At 44.6% G+C, this 13,287-nt stretch overlaps 1 protein-coding gene across 3 annotated transcripts in view; it reads left to right on the top strand.

Annotated features, from left to right (window-relative positions):
* Positions 1–2,926: 2,926 nt before the first annotated feature.
* HDAC1 (histone deacetylase 1) overlaps positions 2,927–13,287 on the top strand; it is a 31,729-nt gene continuing 21,368 nt past the window's right edge. For 2 of the 3 annotated variants that reach the window (XR_002075170.2, XM_019429878.2), the window contains exons 1-2: positions 2,928–3,093; positions 9,512–9,624. Coding sequence is in view for 2 of the 3 variants with exons in the window: in XM_019429878.2 (XP_019285423.1) it covers positions 3,045–3,093; positions 9,512–9,624 (162 nt within the window). In the remaining variant the exon portion in view is untranslated. Of the gene's footprint in view, positions 3,094–9,511; positions 9,625–13,287 lie in introns of all 3 variants that reach the window. The other variant, XM_019429877.2, reaches the window with a different exon arrangement.

Raw genomic sequence — 13,287 nt, 5'->3', positions numbered from 1 at the left:
CCAGGACCCTCCCCTTCCATTATGTAAGGGCAATAGCTTTTTTTACAATTACTGATTCTGGGGCTAGATTTGTACTCAAATATGTTTTGGTTCACGTTCAAGATGTTTTTGAACACTGAATTAATTTACTCATTTGGCAAATATTTATTGGACATCTACTGTGTACCAGGCATGGTTCTGGGTCCATAGAATATACAATAGATTAAACAAACAAAATCTCTGTCCTTATGGAGCTTACATTCTAGTAAGGGAAGACAGACAATAAACATCACCAAGAGTAAATGATACGGTATGGTGCTGAGTGCTAAGGGGAAAATAAAACAGGGTAAGGGAAATTAGGAATGTCATCGCTGAGGGAGGTTTTCAATTTTAAACAGGGTGGTCTGGGAAGGCCTCATTGAGAAGGTGACTTTTGAGCAAATATTTGAAGGAAATGAGGGAGCAAGCCACAAGGTATGGGGCAGGAGCAGAGGGGGATGAGGGAACAGCCTGAGGCAGAAGCTTCTTTGGCAAGCTCAGAGACCAAGGTCCTGAGTGGGGGAGGGGGGGGCCCTGAGGGGCAGAGATCCTGTGTGGCCTGGGGCCTTGTGATCTTTGCAGGAACCATTTCAAGGAGACTTTTCGGGGATTTTTGCAGAGCCACGACATGATCTGACTTACATTTTAAAAGAATGGCTGCTACTAATGTCTTGAGTTAGTCAATTTATAAAACTGGGAAGATTTTGCATAAATCTCCAGATTTCTAGGCGCCTGGGTGGCTCAGTCAGTTAAGTGTCCAATTCCTGATTCATGATCTTGTGGTTTGTGAGGTTGGGCCCCAGAGTCGGGCTCTGCCCTCGTAGTGTAGACGCTGCTTGGGATTCTCTCTCTCTCTTCTCTCTGTCCTGCCTCTGCTTGTGGGCATGCTCTCTCTCTCTCTCTCAAAATAAATAAATAAACATTAAAAAAACACTATAGATTTCTACCTTCTCTTGAAAAAAAAAAAAAAAAAAAAGGACGATTTGGCTTTATTGGATTTACCTGTCATGGAGCTGAGTCGTGGCCACCCTCTTCGGGTGGGACTTGAGCTCTTTCTTTGCCAAAGTCCCTTCCACTCCCAGACAGTGACACTGAGTGTTAGTGGTTATTTATCATCATGCTTGCACTGTTGTTCTTATAATGAAGAGGAAAATGAAATGTTTTTTTTCACCTATATTTCCATTAAAAAGTGACAAAATAAAAGATACCTGCAGATGGCACTGTGTTTGAAGAAAGATAGGGGAAAGAAAGGCATATTGCTTTATAAAAGTGAAAAAGGATCCAATTTTAGAAATATGCAAAGCACCTGAATCAAACTAATATAAATTAATATAAATCCACTTATTTTACACCACCTGCCTCACCTCTGCAAGGATCTGAGTGTCTGATTCCTGTTCTGCATTTTATAAAATGTTGCCACACCCATGACCGCATCTGATCCCCACCCTCCTTTTCGTTCCTGCAGCCATAGAATTGGTGAACTTTGCATTGTTATCCTCTCCAATTTACAAAGAGGGAAGTGGGGCCAGAAAGGTTCCTAGCTGGGAAGCAGCAACACAGAACTGGAAATAGGGCTTATTCCCTGGCCCTTTAGCTGTTTTATAATAGAACTGCCAGTCTTAAATCTGTTACTTTTATAATTAGTGCCCCAAATGCTGTTCTCAAATGAGAAACACAAGTGCCCAAGCCCTCTTCAAAGGCTAGGGGCATAAAAACGTATCTTATGGACTACAGGACCATGAGTCTGTAACTTAGTTGGCACACAGATGGTAAGCATTTACTAATATTAATTTTGTGTTGTATTTGTTATTTTAATAGCTCATCACTGTGCTTTTCAGTCTTTCAGCTTTCAGTAATGAACAGTTGATGACTGATGGGTTTAGTGCAGTGTTTCTCAAGGGTAGGGTGAGAGCAATTTTTGCCCTGGAGACATTTTTGCAATGTCTGGAGACAATTTTGGTCATCGGTACTGGGGGTGAGACTGGAGGTTGCTATTCACATCTAATGAGTAAGGGCCAAGGATGCTGCTAAACATCCTACAGGGCAGGGGACAGCCCCCTGCAACGAGGAATTATCCAGCTCCAAATGTCAGTAGCTTCAATAGCTTGAGAAATCCTGCTTTAGTATAAGGGGGCAATCAGTTCCCTCCTGTGTAAAGGCACTCTTTAGTCCTCCTGGTTGTGTGTGTGTGTGTGTGTGTGTGTGTGTGTGTGTGTGTGTGTGTGTGTGTCTGTACCAGGGAGGTAGGCTTTGGACTAAGAAAGGCTGGGTTCTACCCCTTTGTTAACAGTGTCTCTGGTGCACAGTAGGCATTCAAAAAATCTGTACTACTGAAAGCTGAATTTAATTACTAAATGTGTGACTCTGAGCAGGTCTCAAAGGTCTGAAGTTCATTATTCTTACCCGTAAAACGGGGATAAAAAGTCCTCTTCCAAAGCCGCTGTGAGCAATCATTGAGATAAACGTTGGTAACTCTATTCCACAGTACTCGGCCTAGAGCGGTTTTCTTTCCTTTGTCAGCTTACTTCTCCCTCTTCCAAACCTGTGTTCTTTCTAATCGACGTTCAGCCCTGTCATTAGCTGAGTGACCTTGTGCAAGTCACTTTCCCCCCACAGGCCTCGGGTGATTCTCTATAAAATTACAAAGTTGGCTTCTGACCTTCAGGCACGCTTCCAACACCGAAATGGGACCGTGGAGTGTACGGATCTGCTTTCCTCCCCCGGGACTAATGGTACGGTCCCCGGGCAGTTTCCCCCACCCCCCTGTCGCAGACCTTGGTACAGGCCCAGGGGGCCCTCGGCTGCCTCTCAGGGCTGCCCTTGCCCCCAGCCGAGTTCCGGGCCGTCCTTGCGCAAGCTGATTGGCTGGAGCCGTGCCCGGGCTGCGCGGCTATAGGTGAGCCCGGGAGGGGACGGGCGGAGCGGGTTGGAGGCCCGCCCCCTCCTCCCCTGGGTCGGACGCTGAGCCGAGCCGCGGGCGGGAGGCCGGACGGACCGACTGACGGGAGGGACGGGAGCCGAGCAAAATGGCGCAGACTCAGGGCACCCGGAGGAAAGTCTGTTACTACTACGACGGTGAGCTCCGTGCGCGTGGCGGGGGCGGGGGCGGGGCCGGGCCGGGCCGGATCCAGGAGAGGGAGGCTGAGGAGATGTGAGCGGGGAGGCTGGGAGAGAGGCTGAGGCGTTGGGGAAAGGCTGAGGCGTTGGGGAAAGGCTGAGAGAGGAGGCTGCGAGGAGGTCGAGGCTGAGAGAGGAGGCTGAGAGGAAGGAGGTCGAGACTGAGGGAGGAGGCTCAGAGGAAAGAGATCAGGGTGAGGGAGGAGGCTGAGAGCAGGAGGTCGAGGCTGAGGGAGGAGGCTCAGAGGAAAGAGGTCAGGGTGAGGGAGGAGGCTGAGAGCAGGAGGTCGAGACTGAGGGAGGAGGCTCAGAGGAAAGGAAGGGAAGTCGAGGCCGAGGGAAGAGGCTGAGGCCGAGCGGGGGTCGTCTGGAGAAGCTTGGGGTAACTTGGTGGCGGGGGGCGGAGAAGGGGGGAATCCTCAGGAAGCTTTATGGGGAGAGTTTTAGTGGGACTCCTGGAGGGGAGGCTGAGTCTGAGCGGGGAGGCAGGATCTGGTGGAGAAGGGTGCAATGATCTATTTTCCTTGTGAGAATACAAAAGTCTTCCTCTGCCCCTTTGCTTCCTCATCCTTTTTGGTGAGAGTCCTGCGGAGTCCCCACCTCCTGTCACCAGCCTCCCCTCCCCCAGTCTCTGAGCTGGGCCTGCAGTTGCTGCTGGGAAATGGGGCCCCTGGGCTTGGAAGGAGAAAGTTGCAACCTGTTAAAACAGACTTTTCCATTTAACGAAAGCCTATGGAGCAGCTTACTCTGTACTAGGGATGATTAGCTGCTGGGACCATGGGGCTGAGCAGGTCACTTCCCATCTTCTTCTCAGTCTGGAAAGGGAGATAGACAGTGGCAGGGAACTGCTCTCCAGTGTCATGCTGGGATAAAGGAAAGCTCAGAGTGTTTTGGGAGCACAGAGGAGAGGCACTCAGCCCAGCCTGGGGAGTCAGGGAGGGAGGTGCCATCTTGGACCCGAAGAACAGGAGTTATTAGCCAAGCTCCGGGAAGGCAAAGGTGACAGTAAGTTTAGAGGTAAGAGAGAGGACAGCATTTTTGAAAGCAGGTGTGTGTACAGCATGGCTGAGGCATAGGTTTGAGGGCAGAGTGTAGAAGGTCAGGAAATAGGGTGGAGGGAAAGGTTGCAAGTGATGAGGCTTGAACCTCATGATCTGGGGACCAGATCATGAAGGGCTGGACACACTGTCTTAAGGAAGTTGGACTTTATTGTGAGTGCATTTGTGAATCATTGAAGTTTTATGCAGGTTGTGACATCAGATTTATACCTCAGACCTATCACTCTGAGACAGAAATTGAATTCGCCAGTGTACGGGTAAGGAAGACGGCAAGGATCCCAAACTTCTGGGTTGGGCAGTTTGATGTTGAGTGTTTGGAGAAGGTTATGTCAGTTAATAACTTTGGGTTTTGGGTTTTTTTAAGAAGTATTTTTTGAGGGCTATCTCTACTAGGGGATATCCAAGTAGAGGCATCCAGTAGGCAGTTGGCCATTCAGGTCGCCATTTTTATTTTTATTTTTTTCAATTAATTTTGAGAGAGAGAGAGAGAGGCAGAGTGCGAGCAGGGGCTGGGCAGAGAGAGAAGGAGACAAGAATCTGAGGCAGGCTTCAGGCTCTGAGCTGTCAGCACAGAGCCCAATGCAGGGCTTGAACTCACTAGCCGTGAGATCATAGCCTTAGCCGACGTCTGACGCTTAACCAGCTGAGCCACCCAGGCGCCCCCAGGTTGGCCATTTAGAAGACAAAAATGAGAAGATAGAGATTTTTGGTAGTTGTCAGCATGCAGATGGTAATTTTAGTTATGGAAGAGGATACGATCACCCAAGAAGTTGTATAGCGTGGGAAGAGAAGAAGATCGGAGTGGAATTCTAAGGACATGCACTGAGGAAAAGTCTAGTGCCCTTCATGCTCTGTATTCCCCTGTCGTAGCACTTGTCACTGTGTATTGGAATTGCCCATTTACTTGTTCGTTCTTCTTAGACAGTAATCTCCTTAGGGAAAGAGACCATGTCTTGTCTAGCTCTGTATGCTCAGCCCCCAGAACAATGCCTAGCTCAGAGTAGGCTGTCAATAAATACTTGCCGATTAAATTGTACAGAGGGAATGTAAGTGAACCAGAAAGTCTTGGGTTACAGTAGCCAAAGGAAGGAAGGAGTGGCCAAGTGTTGGCAAGAACTGTTTTGTGTGTACAGTTTGGAACTGAAGTGAGATTGCGGTAGATTGAAGAATGAATGGGTGGGTGAAGAGAAGACATCAGATTGAACCCTTTTCAAAGGAAGCTTGGTTGGGGCAGAGAGAGAGGGTTGTTGATACAGGGGGATGTAGTGGCTGAGAGTTGAGCATATTCAAAATTTGAATGGTAAATAGCCAGGGGGAGGGGTTGAAGATACAGGAAAGAGAGGGATGGGTAATAATGATGGAGGTTCCTGAAGAGACCAGGTGAGATGGAAACCAGAGCACAGGTATGGACACTAGCCTTCAGGGGGACGTTTCTTCATGATGAGAGGCAAGGAAAAGTTCAAATGTAGGCAAGTTTGATGAAGAGAAAGTTGGAGTTTTCAAGATGAGGTAATAGATTATTTCTTTTCCTGTGAGTGGGGGGAGGGTAGTTGGTAGAGTAGGAATCTTGAGAGAGATAGCTGTGAAGTAGCTGTTGTGAAAGAGGAAGGTAGGAAAATAAAATTTGGAAGAGTTGCTGGGCAGTGGTGAGGGCCTATTTGGGGCTGGAGCCTGTGACTTTGTAGCTGTATCGGTTTGCACTGTTTTATGACTCTCCACCATTAGTTTAAAAAGAGAAAAAGTGGAAAGACTGCAGTTTTTAGGCAAGGGAGATTTCTTACTCCTTGAGAAACCGCTTGTGAGTTTTGCAGTGAGGTCACTAGCTTGGGACTCAGACTTGGTTCTGCCCCTCAGAAGCTTTGCAGTATTGGGCAAGTCACTTTACCTTTGCAGGCCTCAGGTCACTCTCCTATAAAACTGAAAAACTTTGAGAACAATGGGAGAAGCTTTCCACAAGTTTAAAGGTAGTATCTAAAGGAAAATGATTATTTCTTTTAAAAGTCTCTTAGCAACTGGATTAAAAGCTGTTAAGAAAAGGATGGTGTCTGGGCCCCACCCTCAGGTACTCCCCTAGCCTTCTAGATAAGTTATCTTAGTCCCCCAAGTCTAAGCCTTGGCTGAATTCAGGTTTGATAGGCAGAGGAGTTGCTGGGGATCAAGGCCCAGGCCAGAGACCTGGATAAGCCGTGATCTAATTATGTAACAGTAATGGTCATGTTACTGACTGCCTTCAAATTGGGTCTGCATCTGGATGTCTCAGCCAATGCCTTGAAAACCTATTCTGTCAATCCTCATAGCTGATAAGCTTGTCTGAGGGTCTCTGGGAGCAAAATTGTCTGCCTGCCTCCTCTGCTACTGCATCTCAAAGTCTGTCTCTATGGGACAAGGGTCCCAATTGAATGCCATCAAATACTGTACTCTGGCTTGCGGCTCTGGCTAAGATCACAGTTCCTGCCCTCAAAGGCCCGCCTAAGATTAAGAGAAGAGGATAAAAGGACATTAAGCAAAAACTAAGGAAAACTAAGAAAATTTGAATAAAGCATGGGCTTCTTTTTAGTTAATGACTATCAATATTGGTTAATTAACTGTAACAAATAGTTCTTATTTTATCATGTAGAATGCTAATAATAGGGGAAACTGCCAATGAGGTATCTGAGAACTCTATCTTTGCAATTTTTGTGTAAATCTAAAATTGTTCTAAAAAGTAGTCTAATAAAAAGACAGAGAAGAGGGTGAGATCCTAAATATCCAACTGTTTAGAAGTTTCCCATTGTCCCAGGCCATGTCTGTGACCAAGAATATTGGAGTGTGGCTTGGATACTATTGGTGGCATTTCCCACAATGCATTGCTCCCAGGAATGAATTCTGTTACTCGTGCCACCAAACCACAGTGCATAAGAGGTTGGGACCTTCTTTTCACTGGTGCTCAAAGATCTGCCTCGTCTTGATGGACTTCTAAGGCGAGAGAGATCTATCCTTGGGTGTGCAGTTCACTTGATTTTTGTGCTGTTTTTTGGCTTTTAACTTTTTCATTAAAATTTTTTTTTTCTTAGGTTTATTTATTTTGAGAGAGAGAGCGTGCACAAGCAGAGAGGAAGGGCAAAGAGAGAGGGAGACAGAGGATCCAAAATGGGCTCTGTGCTGATAGCAGAGAGCCTGATGTGGGGCTCGAACTCAAGAACTATGAGATCATGACCTGAGCCAAAGTCAGATGCTTAACTGACTGAGCCACCCAGGCACCCCAGTTTTTTCATTTTTTTATAGTAAGCTCTGTGCCCAAGATGGGGCTTGACCTCACAACCCTGAGATCAAGAATCGCATGCTCTAGCAACTGAGCCAGCCAGGCGCCCCCACTTGATTTCTGGAATATTTGTTCCAGGAACTTTGTGGCAAGTAGATTCACAGAGCCCTCTGGATTAAGTGCAAATTGAAGTAAGTATCTGGTAAACCCAATGTAGCTTTTAGGATACTGAATTTGGAGTCAGAAGAGTTGACCCCTGGATCAGTTATTGGTTGTGTGATCTTGAGCAGGCACTTAACCTCTCTGAATCTCACTAAGTTCAGTTCCTTGAATCTTTATTCAGCTTCTGTGATGTACAGGGCATATTTGTCCTTGTCTTCAAGGAGCAGCCAGTCTTAGGAATATAAATAGATTTGTAAGGGGACACCTGGGTGGCTTCAGTCAGTTCTAAGTGTCTGACTCTTGAATTCAACTCAGGTTGTGATCTCATGGTCATGGGATTGAGCCCCACATCAGGCTCCCCACTGATCTTGGAGCTTGCTTCGGATTCTTTTTCCCTCTGTGCCCCTCTTCTGCTCTTGTGCGCGTGCACTCTCTCCCTCTCTCAAAATAAATGAATAGATAAAAATAGATATGTAAGTAATTCAGATACAAAACAAAATTTGTTAAGTGATATATACAAATTGTATACAGAGGAAAGGACCATTTATTTTGATGAGGAATATGTTTGGCACTTAAGCTGGTCTTTGTTGTATGAGGATCATCAGAAAAGGAAGGACAATCCAGGTCAAAGGAACAGTCTGAACAAAGGCTACTTGGGTGTGAAGGTGAATGCCATGTTCAGGATGCTGATAATAATCTAGTGTGTTTAGAACAGAGATTGGCAAATTTTCTGTAAAGGGCCAAATAGTAAATATTTTTCACTTCGTGTGCCATATGGGTGGGTCTCTGTGGCAACTATTTACTCAGCTCTGTTATTATAATGTGAAAGCAGCCATAGACAATATTTAAACTAATGGGCATGGCTGTGTTCCAGTAAAATTTTATTTACAAAAAACAGGCAGCCAATTGTATTTGGCTCAAGGGTCATAGTTTGCCTATTCCACTTTGGAGCGGAGAACTGTGAGAGGGAGAAAGGGAGGGAGAGGGAGAGTGTTGTGGGTTGAATGCCAGGCTAGTGAAGTTGTTCTTTATCCTGTAGGAGATGGGGAGCCATTCAGGATTTTTTGAGCAGAGGAATGATGTTATGAAAGCTGTGTATTAGAAAAATAACTGGTCGTTGTAGCAGATAGTTTGAATTGAAGGCAGAGGAACCAATTAGAAGTCTTTTGCTATAGATGAAGCAAGAGATAAGAACTTAGTTTTCTTATTTATAAAATTAGAATAATACTTCCTGTTCTAACTATTTTATGGGGTTATTGTGAAGATCCAGTAAGAAAACTAATGTAAATGTGCTTTGACTCCATAAAGTGTCACAGCATGATAAAGGTGAACTGTGACTTATAATAATTCTGAGTACTAACGGTTATTTTTCTGTTGTGGGAGTGAATTCTTTGGAGATATATAGTGGGGTGAGTCACTCACTGCCTGTTATTCCCGAGTAGCTTTGGAATGAACCCCTTACACTGTCTAGTTCCTGTGGACTAGACTTAACATCCTTAAATGCTGACCTCACCAGGGTCCTCTGCTTTTTTTTTTTTTTTTTTTTTTTTAATGTTTATTTAGAGCACACACGCATGGAGGGGAGGGGCAGAGAGAGAGGGAGAGCAAGAGAATCCCAAGCAGGCTATGTGCTGTCAGCCCAGAGCCCAGCTCAGGGCTCAAACTCACGAACCATGAGATCATGACCTGAGCCAAAATCAAGAGTCGGATGCTTAACTGACTAAGCCACCCAGGCATCCCTGCTTGCTTTTTTTTTTTAATTTTGGAGTTACCCTTCCTCAAGCTGGGTAGAATCTTGGAGACTAGAACGAAAGAGAAAAAGAATTTGACTAGGAGATAGTTATAAAGATTCCTGGATTCTCCTGGGAGTATATGTCGAACTGTGTCACTGAAACTGTCACTCTTTTTTCTTCAGGGGATGTTGGAAATTACTATTATGGACAAGGCCACCCAATGAAGCCTCACCGAATCCGCATGACTCACAATTTGCTACTTAACTATGGTCTCTATCGAAAAATGGAAATATATGTGAGTTACTGGGAGCCCTACCCCTCCCTAACCTCATCAGCTCTGGTCATAGTTATTCATCTCATTTTTCTCAACTACTCATTCATCAAATGTGTTGAGTGGCTATTATGTGGCAGACACTGTAAATGATAGAGATTTCTGTTTTTAAAGGGTTCACTCCAGTGCTGGAGACTGACATGTATACAAATAAGTTGTACTACAGTCTATTATAAGTGCAATAATTAAAAAGTGTACAAGATGCAGAGATAATAAAGAGTGAAGGAGGAAGGGAGCCTTGGAATGTTTCCTAGAGGTGATATCTGAGCACAATTTTAGAGACTGAATAGAATTTAGCCTGGAGTTCAGGAGGAGACCGACATTCTAGACCAAGGGAAAAGCATAGACAGAAGGCAAAAAGAGGTGAGAACACTATGATGTGTTGGGGAACTGCTACAAGTAGTTCAATGTGCAAGTAGTACTGTAGTGTAAAGTTCACAGTTATGAGTGAGGGGACCTAGAACTGGAGAGGCCAGAAAGGATTGGATGTGCTGTGCTATGTGACAAGCAGCTCTGACGGGCAAGAGTCAAAAAATCCAACGTTGAAATGGGGACTGTGTTGAACTAGACGCCCACGTCTCTAGTTACTAGAGAGCATAGACTATCTAAGTTCTTTAAAAAAAATTTTTTTTTAATGTTTGTTTATTTTTGAGAGGGAGAGAGAAAGAGACAGAGTGCAAGCAGGGGAGGGGCAGAGAGAGAGGGAGACACAGAATCGGAAGCAGGCTCCAAGCTCTGAGTTGTCAGCACAGAGCCCGACGCAGGGCTGGAACCCACGAACCGTGAGATCATGACCTGAGCCGAAGTTGGATGCTTAACCGACTGAGCCACTCAGGCTCCCCTAGACTGTCTAACTTCTTGACTCAGTTCCAGCTGATTTTTGCCCATCTACAAGTTTTTAAAGAGAAGCTGGAAATCTACATTATTATGTAAAATTGCCTGGGTTTCAAATATTGACCCAAGTTGGTTTTGTGGTTTTGTTTTTTGTTTTTTAAAACATGTTCAAACAAAAACACATCAGTACATCTGTGGGCTAAATTTGGTCCAAAGATTCCCAGTTTGAACCTCTTCTGGAGGCAGTGAGGAAAAAGTAATGGATTTTGTTTTATTTTATTTTTTTAAGTTTTTATTTATTTATTTATTTATTTATTTATTTATTTATTTATTTATTTAAATGTTTATTCATTTTTGAAAGACAGAGAGAGACAGAGCACAAGCAGGGGTGGGGTGGAGAGAGAGGGGGACACAGAATCCGAAGCAGGCTCCAGGCTCTGAGCCGTCAGCACAGAGCTCGACATGGGGCTCGAACTCACAAACTGCGAGATCATGACCCGAGCCGAAGTCGGACACTCAACCGACTGAGCCACCCAGGCGCCCTTAAGTTTTTTTTTAATGTTTATACCTGCCATGGGGCTCGATCTCACAATCACAAGATCAAGAGTCTCCTACTCCACCAACTGAACCAGCCAGGGGCCCCCAGGCATGCATTTTAGAAGGAGGGAAGCCAGTTAGGAGGCTGTTGCAAAGATCCAAATGAGAAAATCAAAAAGGGCTGAGGACTCGTGTTGCCTTATGGTTAGAGCCTAAGAGTCTGTGGTTGAAGTCTGTGCCGGCAGCTTAAGTATCCTAGCAACAGCAGTATCCTTCCTCACCATTCCAGAGACTGAAAGAAGATGAGTCTTCTGTCTCAGATGGCCATGTTATGTCCCCAGAGCCACTGGAGGCAGCTGAGGAAGCAAGGAGGGAAGGGAGACAGAGGAGCAGACGGACCTTGGGACCAGAGAGCTTTTTCAGGTGTGAAAGGCAGCTGGGAATGAAAAACATAAAAAAGGTAGCAGAGGTTTTGAGGGACTCTAGGGAGGAGACTAACATTTAGATAAAGAGAGGATACCTAAACGTGGAATAGCAAGCACCAAGACCTTCCGGAGATGCCTCTTGCACGTGTATACCATGCTAATCTGGCCATGACTTGTCTCCTTTCCTGCCACTCCCCTCTCAGAACCCTCCAAGTCAGCCAGATCAGATTCTGCCTCTTTCCACCCCATCCTGATTGGGAGGAGTATTTAATCTGCCAGTCATATCTTACTCATCTTCAAAAGTCACCTCAAGCCCTCTTTCTTTCATTCAACAGATTTTTGTTGAGTACTTGTCATACCCCAGGGACTATATTAACCTCCATGAATGATATTGAGATACTAAAAAATGGATCCTATCTTCAAGTGAGAGGAAAAATAAACTAACATTTATTGAAGATTGCTAGTTCTAAGCCAGAGCCACTTGTTATTTCGTGTAATCCATACAGCAACCTTAATTTATAGATGAGAAAACAAGGTCAGAGAGGATAATTAACAGGTTCAAAATCACAAAATCACATGAACTAAGACTCCAACTCAGATATATCTGGTTCCAGAGTCTTTATCTGTTCATTTGTCCTATTCCCTCTTCCCAAGCAGCATTTTAACAAGAAGCCTAGAGGTAGAATGTCTCAAGATTTTTTGGTGATGTCATCAGGGACCCAGGCTTATTCTGTTTATCCTTCTGCTCAATCATCCTTAGTTTATTTGATTTTATCCTTTTGTTTTTTGCCTTGAAATCACATGATGGCTGTCTTAGCTCCAAGTACCATGTCTTCATATGACAGAATCCAAAGAGGAAGGAAACAGGCAAAATGGATCATTTTCTACTATTTCCACACACACCCCTCCCCTTTTTATTAAATAGCAAAACCCTTCCTAGAAGTTTCCCAACAGATCCCCCTTTAAATCTCATTGGGTCATTTGCCATCCTTAGACTATTCACCGGCAATTGGCTTAGACTAATCACATTTGATCCCTTCGGCTGAGTACATTAACACCCAACCAAATTGAGATCTGTTAACAAGAAGGTAGAGAATGGCTCTTTGGGAAGCATCTAACAGTGGCTGTCATAGAGATAATAAATAATATCTTACTGGAAATTACTTCATCTGTGTGGTATTCTTATTGTAAACTTGTAAAGCAAAATTCCAGTATAATCTCTTTCTTAAAAATCTAGACTTGCTGCTGTCTTTAGTGTGATCCGTTTCCTTCTTTGGCCACTGAGTATGAATCTTCTTCAGTCTTCTTCCCCCAACAGTTCATCCCTTCTAGACTTCTCTGGGCTGTGATCCTAGTTTTCTTTTCCCAAAGCACAGATAGCCATTTTAGTATATGTCCTGAAATTGATGGCTTTTTGGGTCAATCCTAGAAGAAGCTCCTTAGACTTCTTACAGAAGTTGTTGTATTCTGGGGCATCTGGCTGGCTCAGTCAGTAGAGAATGCATCTCTTGATCTTGGGGTTGTAAGTTTGAGCCCTACAGTGGGTGCAGAGATAACTTAAAATCTTTAAAGGGGGGAAAAAAGCAGTTTCTGTATTCCATCTCTGTACCTGAAGGAGACATGTTGAAGTCTTTCACACAGTTGGTCCCTCCCCCAATTCTGCCTCCACACATCTAATTAATCTCTCCCAGAATCTACATCCTCATTTTTCATCCAGGAAACTTCTTATTTACATAATCAACAATTCTGCTCTCTTCCTTGCCTTGGATGCTAATTTTGTATATTCCCAGGCTTCTTATTCATCGCCTTCTGTTCTTTTGTGCTTTTTTTT

Source organism: Panthera pardus, unplaced genomic scaffold (assembly GCF_024362965.1).
Source record: "Panthera pardus isolate Hobbes unplaced genomic scaffold, ASM2436296v1 HiC_scaffold_11, whole genome shotgun sequence".
NCBI classification, from domain to species: Eukaryota; Metazoa; Chordata; class Mammalia; order Carnivora; family Felidae; genus Panthera; species Panthera pardus.
The sequence above is the reverse complement of the archived record's forward strand: the minus strand, read 5'-3'. Positions and strand labels throughout refer to the sequence as shown.